At 33.5% G+C, this 27495-nt stretch overlaps 1 protein-coding gene across 5 annotated transcripts; it reads left to right on the plus strand.

Annotated features, from left to right (window-relative positions):
* Positions 1-8908: 8908 nt before the first annotated feature.
* LOC137810617 (uncharacterized) lies at positions 8909-24034 on the plus strand. Of its 5 annotated transcripts, XR_016518428.1 has the most exons (5): positions 8986-9217; positions 9351-9472; positions 10773-10841; positions 11938-12057; positions 21794-24034. XR_016518428.1 is itself a non-coding variant. In XM_090298241.1 (4 exons), the coding sequence occupies exons 1-3, from the start codon at positions 9072-9074 to the stop codon at positions 10790-10792; spliced, it is 288 nt and encodes a 95-aa protein (XP_090154367.1). In that variant the 5' UTR covers positions 8986-9071; the 3' UTR covers positions 10793-10835; positions 11938-12057. The 5 variants fall into 5 exon arrangements, 4 of the variants coding, with proteins under 4 accessions (XP_068468092.1, XP_090154367.1, XP_068468093.1 ...); XM_090298241.1 differs by lacking the exon at positions 21794-24034 and having other exon boundaries at positions 10773-10835; XM_068611992.2 differs by lacking the exons at positions 11938-12057; positions 21794-24034 and adding an exon at positions 10939-11137.
* The last annotated feature ends 3461 nt before the right edge of the window (positions 24035-27495 follow it).

The raw sequence follows: 27495 nt of genomic DNA on the forward strand, positions 1-27495 counted from the left end.
ATATTAAATAAAATTAGACACATTTTTTTATTATCATATATAAAATTATATATAATAATGATTGATAGAAATTAAGTAATATGAAAAAATATTTTTATAGATTCTTAAAATATTAAATATTAAATAAAATTAGACACATTTTTTTATTACCATATATAAAATTATATATAATAATGATTGATAAAAATTAAGTAATACGAACAAATATTTTTACAAATTCTTAAAACATTAAATATTAAATAAAATTAGATAAATATTTTTATTATCATATATAAAATTATATATAATAATGATTGATAGAAATTTAGTAATACGAAAAAAATATTTTTATAGATTCTTAAAATATTAAATATTAAATAAAATTAGACACATTTTTTTATTATCATATAAAATTATATATAATAATGATTGATAAAAATTAAGTAATACGAACAAATATTTTTACAGATTCTTAAAATATTAAATATTAAAGAAAATTAGACACATTTTTTTATTATCATATATAAAATTATATATAATAATGATTGTATTTTTATAGATTCTTAAAATATTAAATATTAAATAAAATTAGACACATTTTTTTATTATCATATAAAATTATATATAATAATGATTGATAAAAATTAAGTAATACGAACAAATATTTTTACAGATTCTTAAAATATTAAATATTAAAGAAAATTAGACACATTTTTTTATTATCATATATAAAATTATATATAATAATGATTGATAGAAATTAAGTAATACGAAAAAATATTTTTATAGATTCTTAAAATATTAAATATTAAATAAAATTAGACACATTTTTTTATTATCATATATAAAATTATATATAATAATGATTGATAAAAATTAAGTAATACGAACAAATATTTTTACAGATTCTTAAAACATTAAATATTAAATAAAATTAGAAACATTTTTTTATTATCATATATAAAATTATATATAATAATGATTGATAGAAATTAAGTAATACGAAAAAATATTTTTTATAGATTCTTAAAATATTAAATAAAATTAGACACATTTTTTTATTATCATATATAAAATTATATATAATAATGATTGATAGAAATTAAGTAATATGAAAAAATATTTTTATAGATTCTTAAAATATTAAATATTAAATAAAATTAGACACATTTTTTTATTACCATATATAAAATTATATATAATAATGATTGATAAAAATTAAGTAATACGAACAAATATTTTTACAAATTCTTAAAACATTAAATATTAAATAAAATTAGATAAATATTTTTATTATCATATATAAAATTATATATAATAATGATTGATAGAAATTTAGTAATACGAAAAAAATATTTTTATAGATTCTTAAAATATTAAATATTAAATAAAATTAGACACATTTTTTTATTATCATATAAAATTATATATAATAATGATTGATAAAAATTAAGTAATACGAACAAATATTTTTACAGATTCTTAAAATATTAAATATTAAAGAAAATTAGACACATTTTTTTATTATCATATATAAAATTATATATAATAATGATTGTATTTTTATAGATTCTTAAAATATTAAATATTAAATAAAATTAGACACATTTTTTTATTATCATATAAAATTATATATAATAATGATTGATAAAAATTAAGTAATACGAACAAATATTTTTACAGATTCTTAAAATATTAAATATTAAAGAAAATTAGACACATTTTTTTATTATCATATATAAAATTATATATAATAATGATTGATAGAAATTAAGTAATACGAAAAAATATTTTTATAGATTCTTAAAATATTAAATATTAAATAAAATTAGACACATTTTTTTATTATCATATATAAAATTATATATAATAATGATTGATAAAAATTAAGTAATACGAAAAAATCTTTTTACAGATTCTTAAAATATTAAATAAAATTAGAAATATTTTTTTATTATCATATATAAAATTATATATAATAATGATAGATAGAAATTAAGTAATACAAAAAAATATTTTTACATATTCTTAAAACATTAAATATTAAATAAAATTAGACACACCTATTTTTATTACCATATAAAATTATATATAATAATGATTAGGCACGTTGGCACGACTTCTGTATGACAGAGCAGAAGTCGTGTCAAGTTGGTACGACTTCAGTATGACGGGACAAAAGTCGTGTCAAGTTAGTACGACTTCTGCATATGAAATCGTCCCAATTAGGCACGACTTGCCAAAATTTATAATTTTTTTTAAACGGACACCATTTTGATAAAAACAAAAAAAAATAATCCCATCATGATCAATAAACCGACTTTCTCATGTTCTGTATGGTCATATCAGAAAATATATATATATATATGTATAATGTATGGGAGAGTTTATAGACAGGAATAAATGATACGCAAATTTATTGGTCTCAAGATTTTAGCAGTTGACTCACTTCAACTATAAAATTAATGCTGAAGTTATTGCAGTTCTTGACAGTCTGTAATTATATGGCTTCATCTACCTATAAAAGTTATCAGAATTTTCATTACACAATGATTATGACTCGTGATAAATAGATTGACAATGTAGAAACCATCAACATTAACTTTATGAATAACTTTTCATTTATTTTTTAATCGTGAATAAAAATAAGATAGATAATAAACAAAAACATGGCACTTTTAAGAAAAATAACTTCAAATATTATATATGAAAAATAAATTTAATTAGTTAAAGTGTTTAACTTATAAAAATAAGAATATGTTTTCATTTATTATTTTTAATATTAATATCTTAATCTTGTATTTTCATTTATCGTATTTAATATTAATATCATTTAATTTATTTTCTTTTAGTATTGCATTCTTTCGCAGCTCATTCTTATCTTATTCATCCATTTTTTTTAACTATGTGTTTAACTTCCTTTTCGTTTGTTATTAGAGTAAATTCTTTTTCATCAACTTTAATAACTTCAATTTTTTTAAAATAAAAAAAATATTAAATAACTATTAAATTTGTATTGAAAATAAAAAATAAAAATATAGTAACATATCTATATACTAATTTAAATATAAAAATAACTTGAACAATAATAAAATATTTTTTTATAAAATAAAAATTAAAAGAAAAGAATAAACGTAGTTTGATTCAGATATTATAAATAAAATAATAAATAAAGTGTTAATAAAGTTGTGTTAGTGACTACAAAAAGTATATTCATATAAAATATTAATATTGTGTCAGATATTCAATATATAATTAATAATAACAACAATATTACATCATATCAAGTTTATTTATCAAAGGTTTTAGTTGTTTAAGTAAATATACATTCTAAAATATTATAATGAGAAATCTAAAACAAAAAATAACGTTTATATTCTCTATGTAGTTTCTTCTGCAACAGAACTTTTTTTTCTTTCTCTCCGATTATCTTCCCTACAAGTCTCTCTTCCAGGAGCCTCACGGAGAAACTTTATTTAATAGGGAATTGTGAATTGATTAAAAGAAATTAATTACAAACTCTAAGTGAAATATAATTATTTTAGTAAATATATAAGGTTAAAAGTAAATTATTAAATAGAAAATAGCATGCAAAAATTACCTTATTTATATTAAATAAGAAATATATTTCCTGGTTAAATTAGATGTCTAAAAAATGATTTCTCTTTATTTAAAATATTATATATTATTTTTATTATATTAAACAATATTTTTAGTTTTAGTTTTAAAATTAACTATAGTTAATGATATAAGAATAAAAGAGATAGTTAACAAATCAAGAATTTAAAACTAACAAGCCTTTTTACAGAATTAAAAATAGGCAAAGTTTAATAAAGTGAAAAAAACATATTTGATTTTTTCTTGTTTTCATTTTTTGAGTATGAAGTACGTGATGGAGGGTTTTTGCAAATCTATGAATGCAGATTCTCCCTGCACCATATCATTTTGGACTGTACCCAATATACATATAAAAAAAATCAAAATATCCTTAATGAAATGAAAATTAGGGTTTAGGTAAAATGTGCACCCAACCTACACCCAACCCACCCAGCAGCCTTGCACCCTTAATTTTTCGGTGATCAATGTGAGGCAGCGCACAGAAGCTTGGAAACTTAAACACAGAATAACTCAAGCACCTCCATTCTTGTTCTTGTCATGACTGTTGCAGCAACGGAACTCGAAAACAGCAGAGGCACCGCGATGACATCAATTGACATTCCCAAAGATTATCGCTGTGACATTCTTCTCATTTTACACTTTCAAGATAAAAGTGCGAAACTCACTGGCAACCTCAAAACTCACCTTCTGCGATTTGTCTCCTTCTCTGGTGGTTTCGCCGGTAGCTTCAATCCTTTTCCGGTGATTTCATCTCCTTCTCCGGTGGCTTTATTTGCTGTCGTCGCAGTGTCTCAATGTTGCTTCGAGTTCCGGCAGCCACAGTGACGACAAGAATAAAAATGAAAGGTGCAAGGCTGCTGGGTGAGTTGGGTGTGGGTTGGGTGCACATATTATCTAAACCCTAATTTTCATTTCATTAAGGATATTTTAGTCATTTTGTGTGTATATTGGGTGCAGTCCAAAATGATATGGTGTAGGAAGAATCTGCCATCTATGAACCTTTTCCATAGGGAAGTAATGGGCCAGATGGGCTCAACATATTGCACCTCGTAAATTTCAACTGCACCTCATACTCATTAGGAAATGACTAAACTATTCCTCTTTATATTTATATTTAACCTACTTTCTCATTTCTTCTCTCCCACCTCTTCTTCCAACCTTTGTTGCACCCGTGCCTGTCTTCTAAATTTCTTCTTCGTGAGTGGAAAAGACTGCTGGAAATACATTCATCACATGCACCACTGTTCAAGAGGTAAGTATCTCTGGTGTATTTTTATTATTGGTGGTTACGTGTGTAATATAGTTTTTGAATATGAAAATACATTTAGAAATATACCATAGAGATCTGAAAATATATTTCAAATTATACAATATATTTCAAATTATACAATCTAAAAGATGTATATTAATTTTATAAAAAATATTAATTGTTTGTTATTAATATTGTCAAATATATGACTGGGATAAAATATGGATCATCATCTCAAACACAAGTCAGACAAAGACGGATGATATTGATCCATAAAAGGAATAGAGAAAGTTGTTGTCATTGTCATTGATGGTTATATGTTGCCACCATCTACTACATGAGAGCATGAGGAAATTGGAGTAGAATTTCCTGAAGCACCTACTGTTATTGATGCAAAGTTATATCAATCATGTGACATGTAGACTATGGGAGAATGAGGATCAAGAAGATCGTTTATACGAGCTATATGGGACAAGTGACATGGACTGTCGTGTAGTACTTAAGTTTTGTATTTTTATATTTAAAAATGACATTGTACAAATATTTTTTTATTATTAATATATTTGATATTACCATCATTTAAAAATGTTTACTTTTGGTGAAAATTCTTATTAAAAAAATATATTTTCATTAAATAAATTATTTAAAAAAAATCAAATTAATTTTTAAAATAAATAAATAATATTTGAAAGTAATTCAACAAAAATATAAATATATTTAAAAAAAATTAAAATAATTATTTTATAAATTACAATTTAAAATACAATTTCAAAATGTTAGAAATTGATTTCCAAATCATATAGCATCTAGAATGCAAAAAGCTCATCTAGACATATATAAGTGTCAACTAGTCACACAGTCAAAAATACCATATAAACACAATGACAAATTCTCCCTTCACCTCCATATCTTTTTTAAAAATTTTAAATAATCCTAAATTATGCATAACTTTACCTTTTTAAAATAATTTCAATTGCACCTTCACACATCCCTTTCAGTTGCATCTCCATACATCCTTTCTAGTCGCAACGTTTGAGAGAACACTTCCATAATTTGAAAGTATGTGAGAGGATTGACGAGAAAATTCCTTGTATTCAACGTTCCCCAATACAAAGATCAAAAAAATTGAGTTTTGTGTTGCATTTTTGTATTTTACTGTTTTTTGTTTTTGTTTTGTGATCATAAAACTTACATCAATTACCAACGTTCGTCACCAGCTACCACAAGCAACCACTACCACTTGAAAATGAAAAGGAAGGCATCACACCTCTATCATACTCAAGAGGATATTGTTAGAATTAATAAAAAAATATGAAAGTGTGAGAAGAAGGTATGGAGACATAAAAAGAATTTACAAATACATATAAAAATCCGAATAAATTAGAATAACTATATTATATTAAATTATTTTTAACTGACCAAAATGGTTAACTATATTTTTACAAAAGTATTTTAAGGAATTTTTTCAATATTTATCTATCTTAATCTATTATTTTAAATCCTTAGTTATAAGTTGAGTTTAATTTTTAATTGTAATATAAATAATTTATCACAAATCTATAATATATTTTATACTCTTACAATATTTGTTTTGCTATAAATTTTAATGGTAGATAAGAGACCAAATTATTTGAAATTAATTTTACTCTTCATCTCATTCTTTATTTCTCATAATATAATAGTTAAATATAAGAAATTTGTTAGATAAAATGATTAAAAGAAAATAAAAAGTAAAAGTAAGAAATAGTTTTTTAAAAGTTACTCTTAATTATAATATAATTTATATATTTAAAAGTTTTTTTTATTATAAATTTCATTTATATAAAATAAGTATTTAGTTTTTTGTAATTTATGAACTAGTAAAATACTAATTGAATAAATAAAAAAAATCATAAACTCCTTCTCCTATCTATTCTTCCAAGAGGCAGCAATGTAAATGAGAGAGAAAGGTGAATTATTTATGGTTTATGTGATGATGAATTGTCACCAAAGGTGTTGGATAAGGTGGTGTGATCTTCTTCCTTTTTCTAATGAAACTTCAAAACCTTCCCCAGATTGAGTTACAGCACTACCAAACTTACCTTAATTTGACAATTGGATAGTGACATCACAGAAACAGGGTACTCAATCATGCATCAACTTTTTATTTTTAATTAAAGCAAGCCACATGGATCCAACTTCAATTTTCTTTTGCCACATTTATCTAAACACAACATAAGTGAGGGTTGCTTCATTCAATTATGCATTTCATTCTTCTCAAGAGACGAATCTCAATTATAGTGAGAAAATAAGAAGGATACATTCTAATAAATATGCAAATTATTTGCAGTAAAGGTTTCAGAATAGCCAGATTATTATACTTCCACACTATTTCAAGATTCCATGTCTTCACGTTTTATTTTTACATAATCTAGTAGTTAAAGATAAATTACTAATTAAAATCATTAGATTTAGAAAAAAAAGTGAAATTGTTAGAATGAGAAGTCACTAATAAAATAATATATTCCCTTTTATTGAGTTCCCATGGTGCGCATAAGACAACGGAAGACCAAGACACTTATTCGGCGATGATGAAAGGTATTGAATGCACACCAAAGAGGAACAAACAAAAAGGACAAGAATAGAGAAAGAAGAACAATTTCTATGTAAAAAAAATAAACTACGGGTAGTTATTTGTAAAAGAAAGGAGCCTAAGTAAGAGGGTCCAAAAGGAAAAAAAAAGAAGCAAGTCCAATAGAAAAGAAACTACAAAAATAGTGAAGCCCAATAGTCTCCCTCAAGTTGAAGGTTAATCATTTTTTAACCCAAGCTTGGAAACCGTTGTACTAAATATGGATTGATCAAGGCTCTTGCTGAAAATGTCAGCAAGTTGTTCAGAACTCTTGATAGGGAGAAGATGAAATAATCCATAATGCAGTTTTTATCTAACCACGTGACAATCTATTTTGATATGCTTCGTGCGTTTGTGAAAAATAGGATTTGAAGCAATACGTCGAACAATTTGATTGTCGCATAACAGATTGACGCTTTGTTGAATATTGATTTGAATATCTTGTAGAAGAAAAGTGAACGATTGAATTCACATGCAGTAGTAGCAAGAGCTCGATATTTAGCTTCGAACGAAGAATGCAAAACAATACTCTATTTTTTTTTTGTTTTCCACGAAATCAAGGATGGTCTAAGATACATGCAGTATCCAATAGTAGACCTTCGTATAATGGCACAAGAGGCCCGATTTGAATCGTTAAAAGCCTTCAGTTGAATGTCTAAATCTTAAGAGAAGAAAATACCTTGATCAGGAGAATTCTTTATGCATATCAAAATATGATTGATAACTTTGTGATGATGTGATAAGTGCCAGATTTCAACAATATGGTTGGGCATTTATTTCTCCACCTTTATTCTTTTTTTATGCATTTTATATGAATTTTTTCATTTTTTATTTTCTAGATTGTATAATCTAAAAGTTAAAAGTATATTATGGATTATACAATCTGAAAAAACTTATGAATTGCACAATCTAAAAGTCATTTTAGATTTTCGAATTATACAATCTAAAAGACATTTTTAGCTTTTGTAGTGTATCCCATAAGCTAAAAATGACTTTCAACTTATGCAATTTAAAAGTAAAAAACAAGTTCTAGATTGTGAAATCTAAAAGTTGTGTGACATTCTCCATCAAAAAATGAGCAAGTGGTGGCTAAGGTTGCACTCGATGTTCGCGACCTCTTCGTTAGAAGTCGTGTCGATAAGGGAGATAGTGATGTCATTGGCAAAGATTCGTAACAGTCTCGATATTGGTGACAATTTTCTTCTTGATGGCAAATATTATTGAAGAAGATAACTAAAATGATGGAAGCCATCAAAATTGTGTTATTCACAAGCAAAAATGACTTCTAAATTGTGCAATTTGAAATTCTTTTTAAGAAAAAAATGATTTATGAATTGTGTAATCTAGAAGTCAAAAATAAATTTCGGATTGTGTGATCTATAAGTTTTTTTTATTAAACAATCTAAAAGACATTTTTAACATTATGAAGTAATTCATAATCCAGAAAGTTGGATTTGTCATATTTACGGGGTGGAGAAGAAATCTATGGTGGTGGAAGAGGAAATATCTTTTTGGTTTTTGAACAGAGGCCCATGTGATTAGACCCAGCCCATAATAAGGTAGGCTCTTCCTTCTCTCACCAGAGGAGAGTGGGAGAAGTGTTGAGCCGAGAAAATGGCGGTGGCGGCGAATTCTGCAAGAAAAACCCTCCAACGAGCTTCCTCTGCTTCCAGAACCCTCTTCTCTCGTCGATCTTCACATCCCATTAAGCTCAATGGACTTCCCTCTTCTCCCCACAAACGCACCCTCTCGTTTTCCCGGTAAATTTCACTTCTTTTTCACCGCACCATTTCATTGCCTTTTGCCCCCTTTGTTTCACTCTATTGTGAGGTATCCAAATGGGTAACATTTTTTGTGCTTATGAACTGAATAGTTGTTATGGTTGCTGTTTAGGCTTCCGGTGCAGTTGGTTGGTGCACAATTGTCTTTGACGCCGTTGCATAGTGCTACTGCCTCTGCTCTGTTCACTTCTCTGCTTTCTTTGCACAATACCAACTGGGGTTGTCTTTCAGAAGGTATCCTTCCCCTTCTCCCTTTATTCTCTTCACGTTTTGTACTAAAAGTTTATCAATTATAAGAACTGCTGTTATGTGTGATTTTCAAATAAATTTCCTGATTTATGGGACCCATCAAGTATTTTTGTTTTTAAAAAAATTCAACAAATGAAAGAGAGTGTTCAAAACGGTGTGTTCTTAGCATTTCTGTTAATTGTCAATATCATGCATTTAATCGTTTAGCCACATTTTTGGGTTACCAAAATTGTTTGGTTTGGAATTTCAGTTATAAGATAGGATGCTGTTTATCCAAGTTTAACCATATTATTTTTTCTTTAAGTATATTTTTGTTGTATACATTGCATGGTTTGTCAGAAGACATACTGATTCTTGTGGCGTAGATATCTGTGAAACCGTAATGGTCTTTGACATGATACTTACATTTATTTTCTGTTTACTATGTTTCTTATTAGTTTACAAAAACTAATCACAATTCCATTTGGAACTGAAGGGGTAAAATGGTTTCTAATTACTAAATTTAGAACTTAGAAGAGTTAGTTTGATTCAGTTACAGCACACATGACTTCTAAACAATATTTTAACTACTTAGGCGGCAAGTTTGACATTCAACTTCTACTTAATAAGGAAATAAGAAACTGAGTAAGTTGATTAGGATGGGTTAAGGATACATAATGATTATGCATGGAACAACTAAGGAACATTTTGAAATATCATTTTCATTCTGTGTCCTTGACAGGTATGGGCAACTTGAGTGGCAAATAAGTGAAATTTGAGCTTAAAGGACTTTGTCAAATTAACATCGGCTAATCAAAGTGTGTTTATGGAATCACTTTTAATGTCGTGAGGAAAAACAGATGAAAATTGAGAGATACTCTTTCTTGCCAAGTGAAGAAAACAAAGGATAACCTTAGAAATGATTTTATATTACTCATGCCAGTGCCAAAAGAGGGGATCCATAACAGCACTTGTGGTAAATGGTGATATTCAATTCAACTAGTCTAGGTGTTTTTTTTTTTTGTATATGCCTTAATTGGGTGGGGGGGACTACACCAACACAAATTTTCATTAAAGGAAAATCTTAAAGAAACCATCACAAAGACTTTTAGAACTCAAATGGATTGTGAGAAGAATTTACCAGTAACATTTTTTTCAGTAGTATATAAATTGCTTTGTCATGTTTGTGTTCGTTTTATTAACTCTTTAGTTCCCCTGAGGTATTAATGTTACCAAAAAAGTAGAGATAGCTAAGAAACTTCCCTTTTTACTAAAAAACACTGACATTTACTTTATATCGTGACAGGTTTTGCCACACCTCTATAACATGGCAATGATATTGTGCTTTTGGGCATCCAGATACCATTAGGTTCAGGTTTTGTTTCAATACTTGTTTCTAGTAGGTTCTGCCATTAATAATATAACTTCATTATTTTTCTATAAAAATGTGTTTTCCTCCTGAAATTTACAAGGTGTTCTTGCTGTTGAGGCTTTTGGAAAGATCAGTCTATTGACACTATTCCCGATTGTAAACCCTGAATTTGGAGATTTTTCAATGTAAAATTTATGCCAGATTTTGAAGTGCTTATTATGTAGAATCATCGTTTTGAATTTTATATTATGTGTGATCTCTAGTTGTCGTCATTCTATGAAAATTATGAATTTCTTTTAGTCCATATCTTTAATGATCAAAGTGGTTCATGTAACTTCAAATCTTTAAGCCTTAGGTACTTGTCCAGCTTCTATGACATTCATCATGCAAATCTTCTATACAACTTTTTGGCAAAATATAAATGGATCACTTAGTTCTATGGAACGTAGGTTTGTGTGGATAAATTTATCGAGAAACACTTGTAGTAGAAGAAAAAAAAGTGGTTCCATATTATAGAAGAAAAATGAAAAAGAAAAAGGTTTTCATAAATTAAAATCAGTTTATGTATAATATTTTTGGATAATTGTGTTATTAGTATGAAATATAAGTATTGAATGTTTTTTGAATTTTTTTATGGTTGGGGGTTGAAGATTTCTAGATAAGCTTTATTGACATATTTGCCACTTGTGTTCGTGGTTGATTTCAATCGCATAGACGAATAATTAAAATCATCATATTCAAAAGAAGGTTCAATGCTTGTTTATGAGTTTCAAAGTAGGCGTAAGCAAAAGAACTACAACTTTTTTCTTCTTTCTTTTTTCTTTCTTTTATAATTTTTGTGTAATTTAAGTGTCTATGAATTTCATCTTCCTTCTAAAACATGATATGTTAAGATTATAAATCATTTTAAAGAATGAATATATTATTTATTTCTCGTTTCTATTTTTTAATTAGAATGAATTTGCGTGATATGTTTGTGTGATTTTTTTTTTATGAGAGACGTGTCCAAAGAGGTAGACAGTGTCATCTTCGACGTGTCAAAAAACAGACATGTGTATGGTGTATTTGACATCGTGTAATGCATGTATCTGTGTTGAAGCTTCCATGCCGTGTCAAAGCTTCAAAGGTCAAAAGTATCTCAGTCATTGGATTGGACAACAAATACTTCCAAGCAAAATGTTGTTATTGGCACTAAGGTTTCATTATTCTATTTCCTTAGGTATGCACGGGACATCGTGTCTTTTGTTTCCTATGCATTTTCAATATGAATCCAATTCGAATAACCCTTCGTAATCAACTTGAAATTTAAATCATTTGTATTCGATTAACCTTGTTACGTATAGTAGTTATAATTGCATGATTATACATTCGTACGTACTACATATATTCCATTCGTTTGTGTATTTAACATACTAGTGCATTTAATAATTCTCTTTTACAAACCTTTCTCTCTCTCTCTCTTCTTCTCCTTATATGGTATACAAAGCACATCATGGTTTCATCATCATTCATTGCTACCAGTTCCAAAAAAAATTATTCCAAACCTAATACCCTTATTCCTCATATCTTTCATACTTCCATGTCCTTGAAACTTGACATTGATAATTTCTAAGTCTGGAGACAACAAGTCACAGCAACTCTATGTACCATCACGTCTCATTACTGCAAAAAGTAGTTCTACCTCTTCAATCAATCCCAAATATGTCACTTACGAATGACAAGAACAATCAAGTTTGGAGTAAACACTAGACTCATTATGCATCTCAAACAAAAGCCCGATCAAGAAACTCAAATAGCTTCTACAACTTCAAGAAAGATTGTTCTACAACTACTTTCCTTTTTGAAATTAAGAAAATGGTGGATAACATAGTTGTCAGGTGCCCAATTTCTACATAGGATCACATCAAAGCCATACTAGATGGGTTTTCCAATGAATATGATCCATTCATCACGTCAATAACTTCATATCTTAACCCCTATACCATGGAGGAAAATGTTTCTTTTGTTCTTTCTTCATTTTCAAATACAAACTATACTCGTACCCAACCAAGCTTGGTCGCTTGGCCTAATTTTTGTGCCTTGGTAGCAAAATTGGTGAAAAAGTGAAGTCATAGTTTCTGAGCAATCTTGGTGGAGAAGTGTTACAAATGTATGCAAAATGAGGTGTGAAAAGTTTGGTTGCAAAAGGAATTGATCTTGGTTGGGTTTTGGCTTAGCCAAGTTGGGTGGATTGGCTTTTTGTGCCTTGGTAGCAAAATCGGTGAAAAAGTGAAGTCATGGTTTTTGAGCAAACTTGGTGGGGAATTCTCACAAATGCATCCAAAATGAGGTGTGAAAAGTTTGGTTGCAAAAGGAATTGATCTTGGTTTGGTTTTGACTTAGCCAAGTTGGGTGGATTCGGTTTTTATGTCTTGGTAGCAAAATTGGTGAAAAAGTGAAGTCATGGTTTTTGAGTAATCTTGGTGGGGAATGGTCACAAATGCATCCAAAATGAGGTGTCAAAAGTTTGGTTACAAAAGGAATTGATCTTGGTTGGGTTTTGGTTTGGCCAACTTTGGTCACTTGGCCTAGTTTTTATGCCTTAGTAGCAAAATTGGTGAAAAAGTGAAGTCGTGGTTTTGGAGCAATCTTGGTGGGAAATTGTCACAAATGCATCCAAAATAATGTGTCAAAAGTTTGGTTGCAAAACGAATTGATCTTGGTTGGGTTTTGGCTTAGCCAAGTTTGGTTGCTTGGCCTAGTTTTTGTGCCTTGGTAGCAAAATAGGTCAAGAAGTGAAGTCGTGGTTTTGGAGTAATCTTGGTGTGGAATTGTCACAAATGCATCCAAAATGAGGTGTCAAAAGTTTGGTTGGAAAAAGAATTGATCTTGGTTGGGTTTTGGCTTAGCCAAGTTTTGTCGCTTGCCTAGTTTTTGTGCCTTGGTAGCAAAATTGGTGAAAAAGTGAAGTCGTGGTTTTGGATCAATCTTGGTGGGGAATTGTCACAAATGCATCCAAAATGAGGTGTCAAAAGTTTGGTTGCAAAAGTAATTGATCTTGGTTGGGTTTTGGCTTAGCCAAGTTTGGTCGCTTGGCCTAGTTTTTGTGCCTTGGTAGCAAAATTGGTGAAAAAGTGAAGTCATGGTTTTTGAGCAATCTTGGTGGGGAAGTGTCACAAATGTATGAAAAATGAGGTGTGAAAAGTTTGGTTGCAAAATGAATTGATCTTGGTTGGGTTTTGACTTAGCCAAGTTGGGTGGATTGGCTTTTTGTGCCTTGGTAGCAAAATTAGTGAAAAAGTAAAGTCATGGTTTTTGAGCAATCTTGGTGGGAAATTGTCATAGATGCATCCAAAATGAAGTGTCAAAAGTTTGGCTGCAAAAGGAATTGATCTTGGTTGGGTTTTGGCTTAGCCAAGTTGGAGGGATTGGCTTTTTGTCCTTTGGTAGCAAAATTGGTTAAAAAGTGAAGTCATGGTTTTTGACCAATCTTGGTGGGGAATTGTCACAAATATATGCAAAATGTGGTGTGAAAAGTTTGGTTGCAGAAGGAATTGATCTTGGTTGGGTTTTGGCTTAACCAAGTTGGGTGGATCGGCTTTTTGTGCCTTTTGGTAGCAAAATTGGTTAAGAAGTGAAGTCATGGGTTTTTGAGAAATCTTGGTGGGGAATTGTCACAAATGCATGCAAAATGAGGTGTGAAAATTTGGTTGCAAAAGGACTTGATCTTGGTTGGGTTTTGGCTTAGCCAAGTTGGCTGGCTTTAGTAGCAAAATTGGTGAAAAAGTGAAGTCATGGTTTTTGAGCAATCTTGGTAGGGAATTGTCACAAATGCATCCAAAATGAGGTGTCAAAAGTTTAGTTGCAAAATGATTTGATCTTTGTTGGGTTTTGGCTTAGCCAAATTTGGTCGCTTGGCCTAGTTTTGGTGACTTGGTAGCAAAATTGGTGAAAAAGTGAAGTCATGGTTTTTGAGCAATCTTGGTGGGGAATTGTCACAAATGTATGCAAAATGAGGTGTGAAAAGTTTGGTTGCAAAAGGAATTGAACTTGGTTGGGTTTTGGCTTAGGTAAGTTGGGTGGATTGGCTTTTTGTTCCTTGGTAGCAAAATTGGTGAAAAAGTGATGTCATGGTTTTTGAGCAATCTTGGTGGGGACTTGTCACAAATGCATCCAAAATGAGGTGTCAAAAGTTTGGTTGCAAATGGAAATGATCTTGGTTGGGTTTTGGCTTAGTCAAGTTTGGTCGATTGACCTAGTTTTTGTGTATTGGTAGCAAAATTGGTGAAAAAGTGAAGTCGTGGTTTTGGAGCAATCTTTGTTGAGAATTGTCACAAATGCATCCAAAATGAGGTGTCAAAAGTTTGGTTGCAAAAGGAATTGATCTTAGTTGGGTTTTGGCTTAGGCAAGTTTTGTCTCTTGGCCTAGTTTTTGTGTATTGGTAACAAAATTGGTGAAAAAGTGAAGTCATGGTATTTGAGCAATCTTGGTGGGGAAGTGTCACAAATGTATGGAAAATGAGGTGTGAAAAGTTTGGTTGCAAAAGGAATTAATGTTGTGATGGAAGAAGGCTATGCACCACTTTAAAGGAAGGTCATACACAAAGACATATAGGGCCAACTACAAGGGCAATGTCCAAGAGGCTTGATGAGGATTGGGACACTTCCACTGATTGCAGAGAAATCTATCTCTACATGTTCCAAAAAGTCCAAAATCAAGCGTAGCATAATGATGGCATTCTCAAGGAGCTCTTCTTGGATGTTGGTGAATATGGTGCGGAAGCTAATGGTGAAAGTGGGCAAGGTCCTCCTAGGAGTTGTGATGACTTTGAAGGTGCATGAAGAGTATGGAAGTAAGGAGGTTCGACCAACCCTTTGATAGATGGTGAAGGAAGATTAAAACCTAGAAACTAGGTAAGGAGCAAGTATGGCACAAAATGGGCAGCATAACATTACTCAATTTAATCTTGCAAATACAAGTGATGGGCTTCTCCTTTTATAGGCTAAGGAGGCCGTAAATGTTAAGCTAAGAGAAGATGAAATGTAAGCCAAATAAAATGGAAATGTGGAGGCATATGGCACATGGAGCACATGGCCGTTCCTAGTGGAGAATCTTCTAGAAAACGTGAGCTAACTAGGTTAAATCAAAAGGAGACAAGTTTATGCTTTTTAACACTACACTAACTACTAAGTCACCCCTAATGGGCTTTCATGGAGCATGTATAGGTTCCTTTCCCTTCCATCCGTGGCTTGCCCCAAATGTGCGTGGAGATGCTTGGCCATGGACCTAGTGATAGGTCCTAGACGGTCTAGGCTTCCTCCTAGACACTCCTTTTGCCCCTCATCTTGTGCTAGACGCTCCATACTTGAGTCTAGACGCTCCCCACATGGCTCTAGACGGTCTAGGCTTGGATCTTGTCTTCCATGGTGTGGTGAGCTTGGCCCTCCTCCATCATCCCCTCCCCCCTTGGAAAGGATTTGTCCTCAAATCCAGCTCGTCCTCGTCGTCATTGGTACCTACAAATGGAGAAAGATCAATTACATTAAAAGTATCATGTACTCCATATTCAAGAGGTAGGTCCAATTTGTATGCATTGTTATTGACTCTCTTGAGGATTTGAAAGGGTCCATCACCTCGGGGACTTAGTTTGGACTTCCTTTGAGTTGGAAATCGATCTTTGCGAAGGTGAAACCAAACTAAGTCTCCTTCCTAAAAAATTATTTCTTTCTTCCCTTTATTGTTGTATTTTGTGTACTTCTCATTTTGTTGTTGTATTTGGAGTTTAATCTTCTCATGCATTTTCTTCACAAAATCGGCTTTGATTACTCCTTCCTTATGCATAAATTCTTGTGGATTAGGAAGAGGTAACAAATCCATAGGTGTGAGAGGATTAAATCCATATACTACTTCAAAAGGAGAAGCATTAGTAGTCTTGTGGACTACTCGATTGTAAGCAAACTCAATGTGGGGAAGATACTCATCCCAAGATTTATGGTTTCCCTTCATGATAGCCCTAAGCATAGTCCCAAGAGATCTATTGACTACTTTGGTTTGGCCATCCGTTTGAGGATGACAAGAAGTTGGAAATTGTAGTCTTGTTCCAAGTTTGCCCCAAAGAGTTTTCCAAAAGTGGCTTATAAACTTGGGATCTCTATTGGATACTATACTTCTAGGTAGACCATGAAGTCTCACCACTTCTCTAAAGAAGAGTCTAGAAATATTTTGAGCATCATCTACCTTGTGGCAAGGAATAAAATGGGACATTTTGCTAAAACGGTCAACTACCACAAAGATAGAATCATGGCCTCTTGCAGTCTTAGGGAGCCCTAAAATGAAATCCATGCTAATGTCTTCCCAATGAGCATTTGCAATCGGCAAGGGAGTGTAGAGTCCATGAGGCATTGTTCTAGACTTTGCTTTTAAACATGATATGCATCTAGAACAATGTCTTTGGACATCTTTTCTCATGTGTGGCCAACAAAATTTTTCTTTCAAAATGTCTAGAGTCTTATCAACTCCAAAATGGCCCATGACTCCTCCTTCATGTGATTCCTTGACAAGGAGTTTCCTATGTGTGCCTTGGGGAATGCAAAGTTTTCCTTCTTTAAAAAGATACCCCTCGGTCACATAGTAACCTCCTTGTGCCCTATGTTGACATTGGGCATAGATGGATGAGAGTTCTTGATCCTCTTGGTAAAGCTCTCTTATTTGATCAAATCCAAGAATTTGGGCACCTAATTTTGAAAAGAGTGTATGCCGTCTTGAAAGAGCATCGGCTACTATATTGGTGCTTCCTTTCTTGTATTTGATTACATAAGGAAATTGTTCAAGAAATTCCATCCATTTAGCATGTCTCTTGTTGAGCTTGTGTTGGCCCTTTAGATATTTTAAAGACTTGTGATCACTATGGATGAAAAATTCTTTGGACACAAGGTAGTGTTCCCAAGTCTTTAGGGCTCGCACAAGAGCATAAAGCTCTTTGTCATAGGTGGGATAGTTGAGGGTGACACCATGGAGTTTTTCACTAAAATAGGCAATGGGGTGTCCACATTGCAACAATACCGCACCTATGCCTACTCCCGATGCATCACATTTTATCTCAAAAGTTTTGGAAAAGTTTGGAAGAGATATAATTGGTGCATTGGTGAGTTGAGCTTTTAGCCTTTGGAAGGCTTGCTCATGCTTATCATTCCAACAAAATGCAACATCTTTTTTTACAAGTTCATTCAAAGGAGAAGCTAGGCTTGAAAAATTAGGCACAAACCTTCTATAGAAGCTAGCTAACCATGAAAACTCCTTACATCACTTACATTTTGTGGAGTGGACCACTCTCGGATGACTTTGATTTTCTCGGGGTCAACATGCACCCCCCTTTGGTTAACTATGAATCCTAAGAAAACTACATTATCTACACAAAAGGTGCACTTATCCCTATTGGCAAAAATACTATTTTTCCTAAGCACTAGAAGAACTTCCCTAAGGTGACTTAGATGGTCTTCTAGGGTTTTGCTATACACTAGGATATCATCAAAATAAACTACTACATATTTACCTATGCAATCTCTTAAGGTATGATTCATGAGCCTCATGAATGTACTAGGGGCATTAGTGAGTCCAAAGGGCATCACCAACCACTCATATAATCCAAACTTGCGGTTTTCCACTCATCACCCTCTTTGATTCTAATTTGGTGATATCCACTTTTAAGGTCAATTTTAGAGAATATGGTTGACCCATGTAGTTCATCAAGCATGTCATCAAGCCTTGGGATTGGATGCCTATACTTGATGGTGATGCTGTTGATTGCTCGACAATCACAACACATGCGCCATTTTCCATCCTTTTTGGGCACCAACAAGACATGTACAACACAAGGGCTTAGGCTCTTTTGAACCCAACCCTTCTCCAACAAGTCTTGAACTTGTGACTCTATCTCCTTGGTTTCCTCGGGGTTTGTTCTATAAGCGGGCCTATTTGGTAGGCTTGCCCCCGGAATGAAGTCAATTTGATGTTCTATACCTCTAATGGGAGGGAGTCCAATAGGTCCCTCATTAGAGAATATATCTTCAAATTCACTTAAGAGTTTTTCTACTGGAGGAAGTAGACTTATGAGTTCATCACTTGTGGAAGTGCATGCAAGTGTTCCTTTACAAAAGACTAGGCTTGGTTGTTCAACAAGAAGCAAATTTTCCAAAACGTTTTCAAAAGACTTTTATTATTGAACAACATTGTGGGAAGGAACACTCTTCTCCCACGCCTTTTTATCCCTAAGGATTTTCTCTTTTTCTAGCACTTTTTTTTTGTTTTCCTCATCCCTCTTATGTTTCATTTGTATTTGGTCTTTCACCACTTGAGAATGTGGTAAAGGACTAAGTACAAATTTCTTATGCTTATGGGTGAGGGAAATCTCGTTAGCGAGACCATCATGCAAGGTTTTCTTGTCAAATTGCCATGGTCTCCCTAATAAGATGTGGCAAGCTTCCATAAACACTACATCACATAAAACTTTGTCTTTGTAGTTCCCCATGGAAAACTTGATTTCCACTTGCTTATCTACACTTAGTTCCCCATTTTCATTAATCCATTGTAGTTTGTAAGGTTTTGGGTGAGGAACTACTTGTAGATTAAGCTTATCAACCATTCTAGCACTACAACAATTACAACTAGATCCACTATCCACAATGAGGAAACATATATTTTCTAAAACATTGCATCTTGTATGAAAGATGTTCTCCCTTTGTGTTTCCATGGACATGCTAGGTTGATTGTTGAGGGTTCTCCTAATCATTAGGAATTCTCCCTCTAATGGAGCTACCCTCTCATCCTCTCCCCCTTCCTCTCTCTCACTAGGCTCATCCTCGCCACTAGTGTATTCATCTACATCCTTTGAAAACAAAGTCCTTTGGTTTGGGCATTGTGCTTGCACATGCCCTCTACCATAGCACTTAAAGCACTTAACATCTCTAGCTCGGATGGGTGGGGTGGAGGTTTCTTTTGCTAAGGGTTTGGTAGTTTCTTTTGGTTTTTCTCTTGATGTGCTACCCTCCCTTCTATATTCTTTCTTGGGATAAAAGCTAGAGTAGGAACTCACCCTTTGTGATGGAGGAGGGCCCAAGCTCACCACACTATGAAAGCCAAGCTTCCAAGACTAAGATCGTCTAGCCATGATGAGAGCGTCTAGCCTCAACAAAAGGAGTGTCTAGCCATGAGGAGGAGCGTCTAGGCCATGAAGAGGAGCGGCTACATAAGGAGCATCTATGAAGAGTCCTAGACCGTCTAGCTTCACATATACATGGGCCAAGCTACGGTTTGTGAAGAGAAGGCTTTTGTTGCATAAAGGCCCATTAGGGGTACTTAGTAATTAGAGTAGTGTAGAAAGCATAGTTGAGTGAAACTTTCTAGAAGCTTTCTATGATTTGCATTTCATTTGGATTCCATTTCATTATGTATTAGCTTAGGTCTTACGTCCCAAATGGCCTATAAATAGGGAGGCTATCTCATGTATTTTCCAAGTTTATTGTGAGTAAAGTTATGCTGCCCATTTGTGCTCAACTTTGCTTCTCCCTAGAATCCTAGGCTCTAAACTTCAATTCCTTCATCTTTTCCCTTGAGCTGGCCGAACCACTCAATACCCATACTTATCATGCACCTACAAGATCAACACCACTCTTAGGAGGATCTTGCTCACTCTCATTCATTGCTTCCGCCCCATACTCTACATTGATTCAAGAAGAACTTCATGAAAATGCCATCATTTGGTATCATGAGCTTTGGTTCTTCGAGATGAGTAGCTCCTTGTCTTTTCAATTTTAGTTCTTCTTTATTTCATATTGTCATTTACTTTCCTTACTTGTCTTGCTTTTTTTTACATTTTAATTTGTTCTTGGTGTGCTTTGTGGAAGATCCAACCGAAGCACTCTTGTTCATTTGATCTTGAACAAGTTCTTGTGCAATTTGTGATAGGATTCCATACACCTTTGAGTTGCTATTTTCTTTTAGGCTTTTGAGTCTTTATTTCTTTCATTATTTGCTTCATATTATGCTTTGAGTCTTTAATTTTTTCTGAATCTATACATGTTTTGTCAAGTCATGTTCATCCATATTGTCAACAATTCATAGTAGTCCTTTTATTTGGCTTAATTGTTTCTTGATTTTGGGTCTCTTTATATTGCTTGAATCTGCTGTTCTTTGCTCCTTTGGTGCCTTTTTAATTTCTAGTTTGAGTTCATATTGTGTTTAGATTCTACACAATTCTATTTCACAAATTTCCATTGTGTCTAAACTTTGGTATCTTGCTGTTTTTGTTTCCAGTTTTCAGATTCCCCTATTTTCACCTTCTCTGTTTTGGCTGTTTTAACCCAGAAAAATATTTCCACTCATAGGAAAATTCTGATTCTCTGGAAAATGCAAGTTTAAAGTGTTATAGAAAGGACAAAAAAATAATTAGGTCAAAAGAAGCAACAGAAAAAATGATAAATCTTTTAAAATCAGAGTGCAAATCTGAAGCGCTCCAGCTGGCCTAACCGAACACCAAATTTGCAAAATTTATTAAAAAAAAATGGTGCATCCGTTTTGAGTGATTCCAAAGCCAGATTTTAGATAAGATCCTGAATATCTTGCATAACAAATTTCAGAGCCAAATTCTAAAAATACAGCTCAGCATAAATCGGGGAACAAACACGTTTTCTGGCCCACAACATTTTCCAGTGGTGCTGTTTTTTTTATTTGGTAATCTAATCTAGTGCTTTTCTTTAGGAATTCTTTTGTGTGCCAACCTTTAATTGAGTACCTTTATTTGTTTGCTTTAATTACTTGACTCTTTTTCTAGTTGTCATAATCTAAATCCTTTTGGTGGTACTGTTTTATTCAATTAAATTTGTTTCTTGCTTTTGTTCTTTGACCTCTAATTTGGGTGCTGGAATTTATTCTTCTTTGGTGCTTATGTGAATGGGAACTTGATTTGGTTAAGGTTTAGCCCTTTGCTAGGTGCTGGAAATTGGAGAATTAAAGACCATCATTCTAAGGAGAAGACAAGGCCAAAGCCGAAACAAGCATTATTGAAATAAACACTACAAACACTTGGAAGATCAACAATCAAAGACAACAAGGAAGTGCACCAACCAAAAGAGGATCAACAAAGGGAGTTCTCTTATTTTCCTTTGCAACTTGGTTTATTGTTAATTACCTTGTTAATTACGTTTTAGACGGTGAGTGTGTCTTCAAGGGCTCAAAGTGTCCAAGAAGCCTCACATAGGGCGAATAGTATAGCATTCTTGATTAGTAATTGTTACTTGTTTGTAATTGCTTTTCTTTTGCTTTCATAGCTACGTTTTGCATGTTTAATTTTGTTTAATTTGTGTGCTAAACCGACTAGCTTTGTTGCATAGTTAGCTTACATCGTTTTCTTGCATTTATTTCTCAACTTATTTGTGTTCTAAGTGTTTCACTAAGAGAAAGTCTTGTGTGAAGATATTGGGGGATAGTTTTTGGCAAGGAAAAGGCTTGGTACTTAAGTAGTCCTTTGTGACTCACCTCCCTTACCTGGAAAACTACCTTCTTTAACTTTCCTAAACTTTCTCAAAGTAAAACACCTATATACATAAAGTTTTAGCCATGTCTTCTTCTTCTCACTCTCCAAAGTCTATAGAAAGTGAAGTAAAATCTTTGAAAACTCTTTTAAAAGAAGTATCCCAAGCGGTACAATTGGTATCTTTTAGACAATTGGAGAATGAGAACAAAATCAATGAGTTGGCTAAAGCTCAAGAAGAGAAATCACAAAACTCACAAAAATAAAAAAAAACTCATGCATCCCATTCTAAAAGTAATGAGACTCTAGGGGAGGGAAGCCTTAGAATTAATGACTATTACCAACCACCCCCTAGAAGAACTAGACAAAGGGAGCAAGAGAGCCCAAAGGAAGTAAGGGTAGACCTACCCCATTTCTATGGTAAGGAAGATGTAGAAGCCTACCTAGATTGGGAGATGAAAGTAGAACAACTCTTTGCTTGCCATAGGGTGAGTGAAGAGAGGAAGGTACCCTTAGTAACCCTTAGTTTCCAAAGCAATGCCATGTATTGGTGGACCTCTTTAGAGAGAGACCGACGTCTTCATAGGGAGCCTTCCATAGAATATTGGAATGACCTTAGGGGAGCCCTAAGACGTCGCCACATACCTTCCTACTACCATAGGGAGTTGATGGACAAGCTCCAAAGACTCCAACAAAAGAACTTAAGTGTGGAAGAGTATAGGCAGAAAATGGAGCTCTACATGATGAGAGCATCCATTAGAGAGGAAGAAACCACCACCATATCTAGGTTTCTAAGTGGGCTCAACCTTGAGATAAGGGATAGGGTAGAACTATTACCCTACCAAGACTTGAATGATTTGGTTCAACTTTGCATTAAAGTTGAACAACAAAATTTGCGCAAAACTTCAAGTCTAAGGGTGGGTTCTTACTCCAACTCTTATCCCAAGAAAAACTTTAAAAGGGAGGGTAGTACACCTAGAGACGAATCCAAAGAAACTACCAAACCCTTAGTGAAAGATGCCTCCACCCCATACATCCGTGCTAGGGACACCAAGTGTTTTAAATGTTTAGGAAGAGGGCATGTGCAAGCGCAATGTCCAAACCAAAGGGTTTTGTTTTTAAAAGGAAAAGATGAGTACACAAGTGGTGAGGATGAACCTAGTACTCAAGAAAAAGGGGAAGGAGAAAGGATAAATCCTTTGGAGGGGGACTTATTGATGATTCAAAGAATCCTCCACAATCAACCTAGTGCATCCAACGAGACACAACGAGAGAACATTTTTCATACTAGATGCAATGTTTTAGAAAATATATGCTTTCTTATTGTGGATGGTGGGTCAAGCTGCAATTGCTGTAGCACTAGATTGATTGAAAAATTAAAACTACAAGTAGTTCCTCATCCAAAACTGTACAATTTACAATGGATCAATGAGGATGGAGAACTACGTGTAGACAAACAAGTGGAAATCGAGTTTTCTATAGGTAACTACAAAGACAAAGTTTTATGTGATGTAGTAACTATGGAAGCTTGCCACATCTTATTAGGTAGACCATGGCAATTTGATAAGAAAACCTCGCATAATGGTCTAACTAACGAGATTTCTTTCATCCACAAGCACAAAAGATTTGTACTTAGCCCTTTACCACATTCCCAAGTGGTAAAAGACCAAATACAAATGAAACACAAAAGGGATGAAGAAAAAATAGAAAAAGAGAAAAATTTTGGGAAACAAAAGGCGTGGGAGAATAGTGTTCCTTCCCACAAGGTCATTCAACAAGTCAAGCACAATGAAACTACCTTTACAAATATGCTTCTTGTTGAACAACCTAGCCTTTCCTATTGTAAAGGAACACTTGCAAGCATAAGCACAAAAGAAAATTTTTTAAAAGAAGCTTGCATAGGTCAAGACTATTTCTCCAATGTGTTAAGATATCCCCAAAAGAATGACAAGTTATCTATAAGCACCTACCAATTTTTGTATGAAGTAGTGCCTAGAACAACTTGCCATGTCTTATTGAGACAACCATTGCAAAATGTACAAATTTTCATAAACAATGGTTGTACCAACGAGACTCTCTTTGCACATAAGAGAAAAAGTCTACAAGAAGGAGAACTCATGGGGCAAATGAGAATTAATGAAACTCTAGAGCTTTTAAGAGAAAAACTTTTGTCACCCATGAGAAAAGAGGTTCAAAGACATTACTTTAGGTACAACTCTTGTTTTCAAACTACACCTAAAGCAAAGTCTCAAGAACTCTATACTCCTTCACCTTTTGTAAAAGATACTTGGGAAGACACACATTTCATATTAGAGCTTCCTAGGACAACAAAAGGTCTTGATTCTTTCTTCATGGAAGTGGATAAACTCTTCTTAAGAAAAGTGACAAGCCTCCATGATTTATTTTCAAAAATAAGGGATAAAGCTCCAAAATTTGAAAACATAGCTCTCCCTTCTATGCTTCACGAAATCATGAGGGACACCCACAATTCTTGGGATAAGAATCCTTTTCCTTTTATGCATGCATACAATGGAGTAGTCCACAAGATTACTCATATCTCTCCATTTGAAGTTGTATGTACCTATTGTCCTCTTGCCTTTTTAAAGTTGCTACCATTTCTTAAAGGGATTATGCCTAAGGGAAAAGTAACTACTTTTGGAAATTTTCGAAAACATAAGAGGATTAGAAGGCACCTACAACCCTCAAAAGGGAGATATTGTGAGAAGTTGGCCAACACAAGAGAAAAACAAGAATGGCAACTTCACACAATTATCTGTTTTCCAAAGGCTCACCCTAACTCCTTTGCTTTGTTTCAGGATTCACATAGATTGACATTTGATCCGGGAGGATACACCTTGACGAAGCAAGAGGCTGCTATCCGAGATCAAGCATGCACATCTGAGGATAGATCTTCTCCTGAAGGAGGAGATGATGGAAACCATCCAGCCACAACCATCCCCCGAGCAAAAGCCTTGGATTTGAGGACAAATCCTTTTCAAGAGGGAGGGGATGATGGAGGAGGGCCCAAGCTCACCACACTATGAAAGCCAAGCTTCCAAGACTAAGATCGTCTAGCCATGATGAGAGCGTCTAGCCTCAACAAAAGGAGTGTCTAGCCATGAGGAGGAGCGTCTAGGCCATGAAGAGGAGCGGCTACATAAGGAGCATCTATGAAGAGTCCTAGACCGTCTAGCTTCACATATACATGGGCCAAGCTACGGTTTGTGAAGAGAAGGCTTTTGTTGCATAAAGGCCCATTAGGGGTACTTAGTAATTAGAGTAGTGTAGAAAGCATAGTTGAGTGAAACTTTCTAGAAGCTTTCTATGATTTGCATTTCATTTGGATTCCATTTCATTATGTATTAGCTTAGGTCTTACGTCCCAAATGGCCTATAAATAGGGAGGCTATCTCATGTATTTTCCAAGTTTATTGTGAGTAAAGTTATGCTGCCCATTTGTGCTCAACTTTGCTTCTCCCTAGAATCCTAGGCTCTAAACTTCAATTCCTTCATCTTTTCCCTTGAGCTGGCCGAACCACTCAATACCCATACTTATCATGCACCTACAAGATCAACACCACTCTTAGGAGGATCTTGCTCACTCTCATTCATTGCTTTCGCCCCACACTCTACATTGATTCAAGAAGAACTTCATGAAAATGCCATCACTTTGACTTGAAGTTTTGCGCAAAATTTGTTGTTCAACTTTAATGCAAAGTTGAACCAAGTCATTCAAGTCTTGGTAGGGAAGGAGTTCTACCCTATCTCTTATCTCAAGAGAAAGGCCACTAAGGAAGTTAGCTATGGTGGTGTCCTCCTCTTCCCTAATGGATGCTCTCATCATGTAGAGCTCCATTTTCTGCCTATACTCCTCTACACTCATATTTTTTTTTGTTGGAGTCTTTGGAGCTTGTCCATTAACTCCCTATGGTAGTATTAGGGTATATGTCGACGTCTTAGGGCTCCCCTAAGGTCATTCCAATACGTAATGGGAGGTTCCCTATGAAGACGTCTTTCTCTTTCGAGAGAGGTCCACCAATACATGGCGTTCCCTTGGAAGCTAAGGGTGGCTAAGGGTACCTTGCGTTCTTCACTCACCCTATGGCAATCAAAGAGTTGCTCTACTTTCATCTCCTAATCTAGGTAGATTTCTACATTCTCCTTACCATGGAAGTGAGGTAGGTCTACTCTAACATCCCTTGGCCCCTCTTGCTCCCTTTGCCTATTTCTTCTAGGGGGTGGTTGGTAATAGTCATTGATTCTAAGGCTTCCCTCCCCTAGAGACTCATTACTTTTAGAATGGGATGTGATGGCATTTCATGAAGGTCTTCTTGAATCATGTAAGAAAAAGGGGTGCGGAAGCTATGAAGGTGTGTGAGCAAGATCCTCCTAAGAGTGGTGTTGATCTTGAAGGTGCATGATAGGTATGATTATAGGGAGGTTCGGCCAACCCAAGGAGATGTGAAGGAAATGAAGTTTAGAGCCTAGAATTCTAGGAGAAGCAAAGCTTGGCACAAAATGGCAGCATAACTTTACTCACAATAAACTTGAAAATACAAGGTGTAGGCTCCTCCTTTTATAGGCTAAGGAGTACCATAATGCAACCCTAATGCTAGCCAAATGAAATGTAAATGTGAAGCACATGGGTGCACATGGCACATGGGTGCACAAATGAGCATCTACAAGATTATTAGTAGATTATTTTGATTATGTGAAGGTCAAGTTATCTATAGGCATCTACAAAGATAAATTTTTTGTGAGGTAGTGCCTAAAGAAACTTGTCATGTCTTATTGAGACAACCATTGCAAAATTTTAAAATTTCCATGATCAATGGTCAAATCAACGAGACTACCTTCACACATTAAAGAGAAATTTTTCGTGAAGGAGAACTCATGGGCCAAATTAGAGTTGATAAAACTCTAGAGTTTTTAAAAGGAAAATTCTTTTGGTCACCCATGAGAAAAGATGTTCAAAGACATTACCCTAGATACATTTCTTGTTTTAAAAATACATCTAAGGCAATGTTGCATGAAATCTATACTCCTTTACCTTTTGCAAATGATCCATGGGAAGACATAAGCCTAAATATTATATTAGAGCTTCCTTGCACAACAAAAGGTATTGATTCCATTTTTATGGATAAAATCTTC

The sequence above is a fragment of the Phaseolus vulgaris genome, chromosome 2 (assembly GCF_051622355.1).
Source record: "Phaseolus vulgaris cultivar YP4 chromosome 2, ASM5162235v1, whole genome shotgun sequence".
Taxonomy (NCBI): Eukaryota; Viridiplantae; Streptophyta; class Magnoliopsida; order Fabales; family Fabaceae; genus Phaseolus; species Phaseolus vulgaris.

What these genes read in the sequence shown, in the direction of transcription:
- LOC137810617 (XM_068611991.2), top strand. Translation starts at nt 9,072, where the DNA reads ATGGCGGTGGCGGCGAATTCTGCAAGAAAAACCCTCCAACGAGCTTCC. An exon ending in CGCACCCTCTCGTTTTCCCG is followed by an intron (nt 9,218 to 9,350) that starts GTAAATTTCACT and finishes GTTGCTGTTTAG; the next exon opens with GCTTCCGGTGCAGTTGGTTG. An exon ending in CTGGGGTTGTCTTTCAGAAG is followed by an intron (nt 9,473 to 10,772) that starts GTATCCTTCCCC and finishes ATATCGTGACAG; the next exon opens with GTTTTGCCACACCTCTATAA.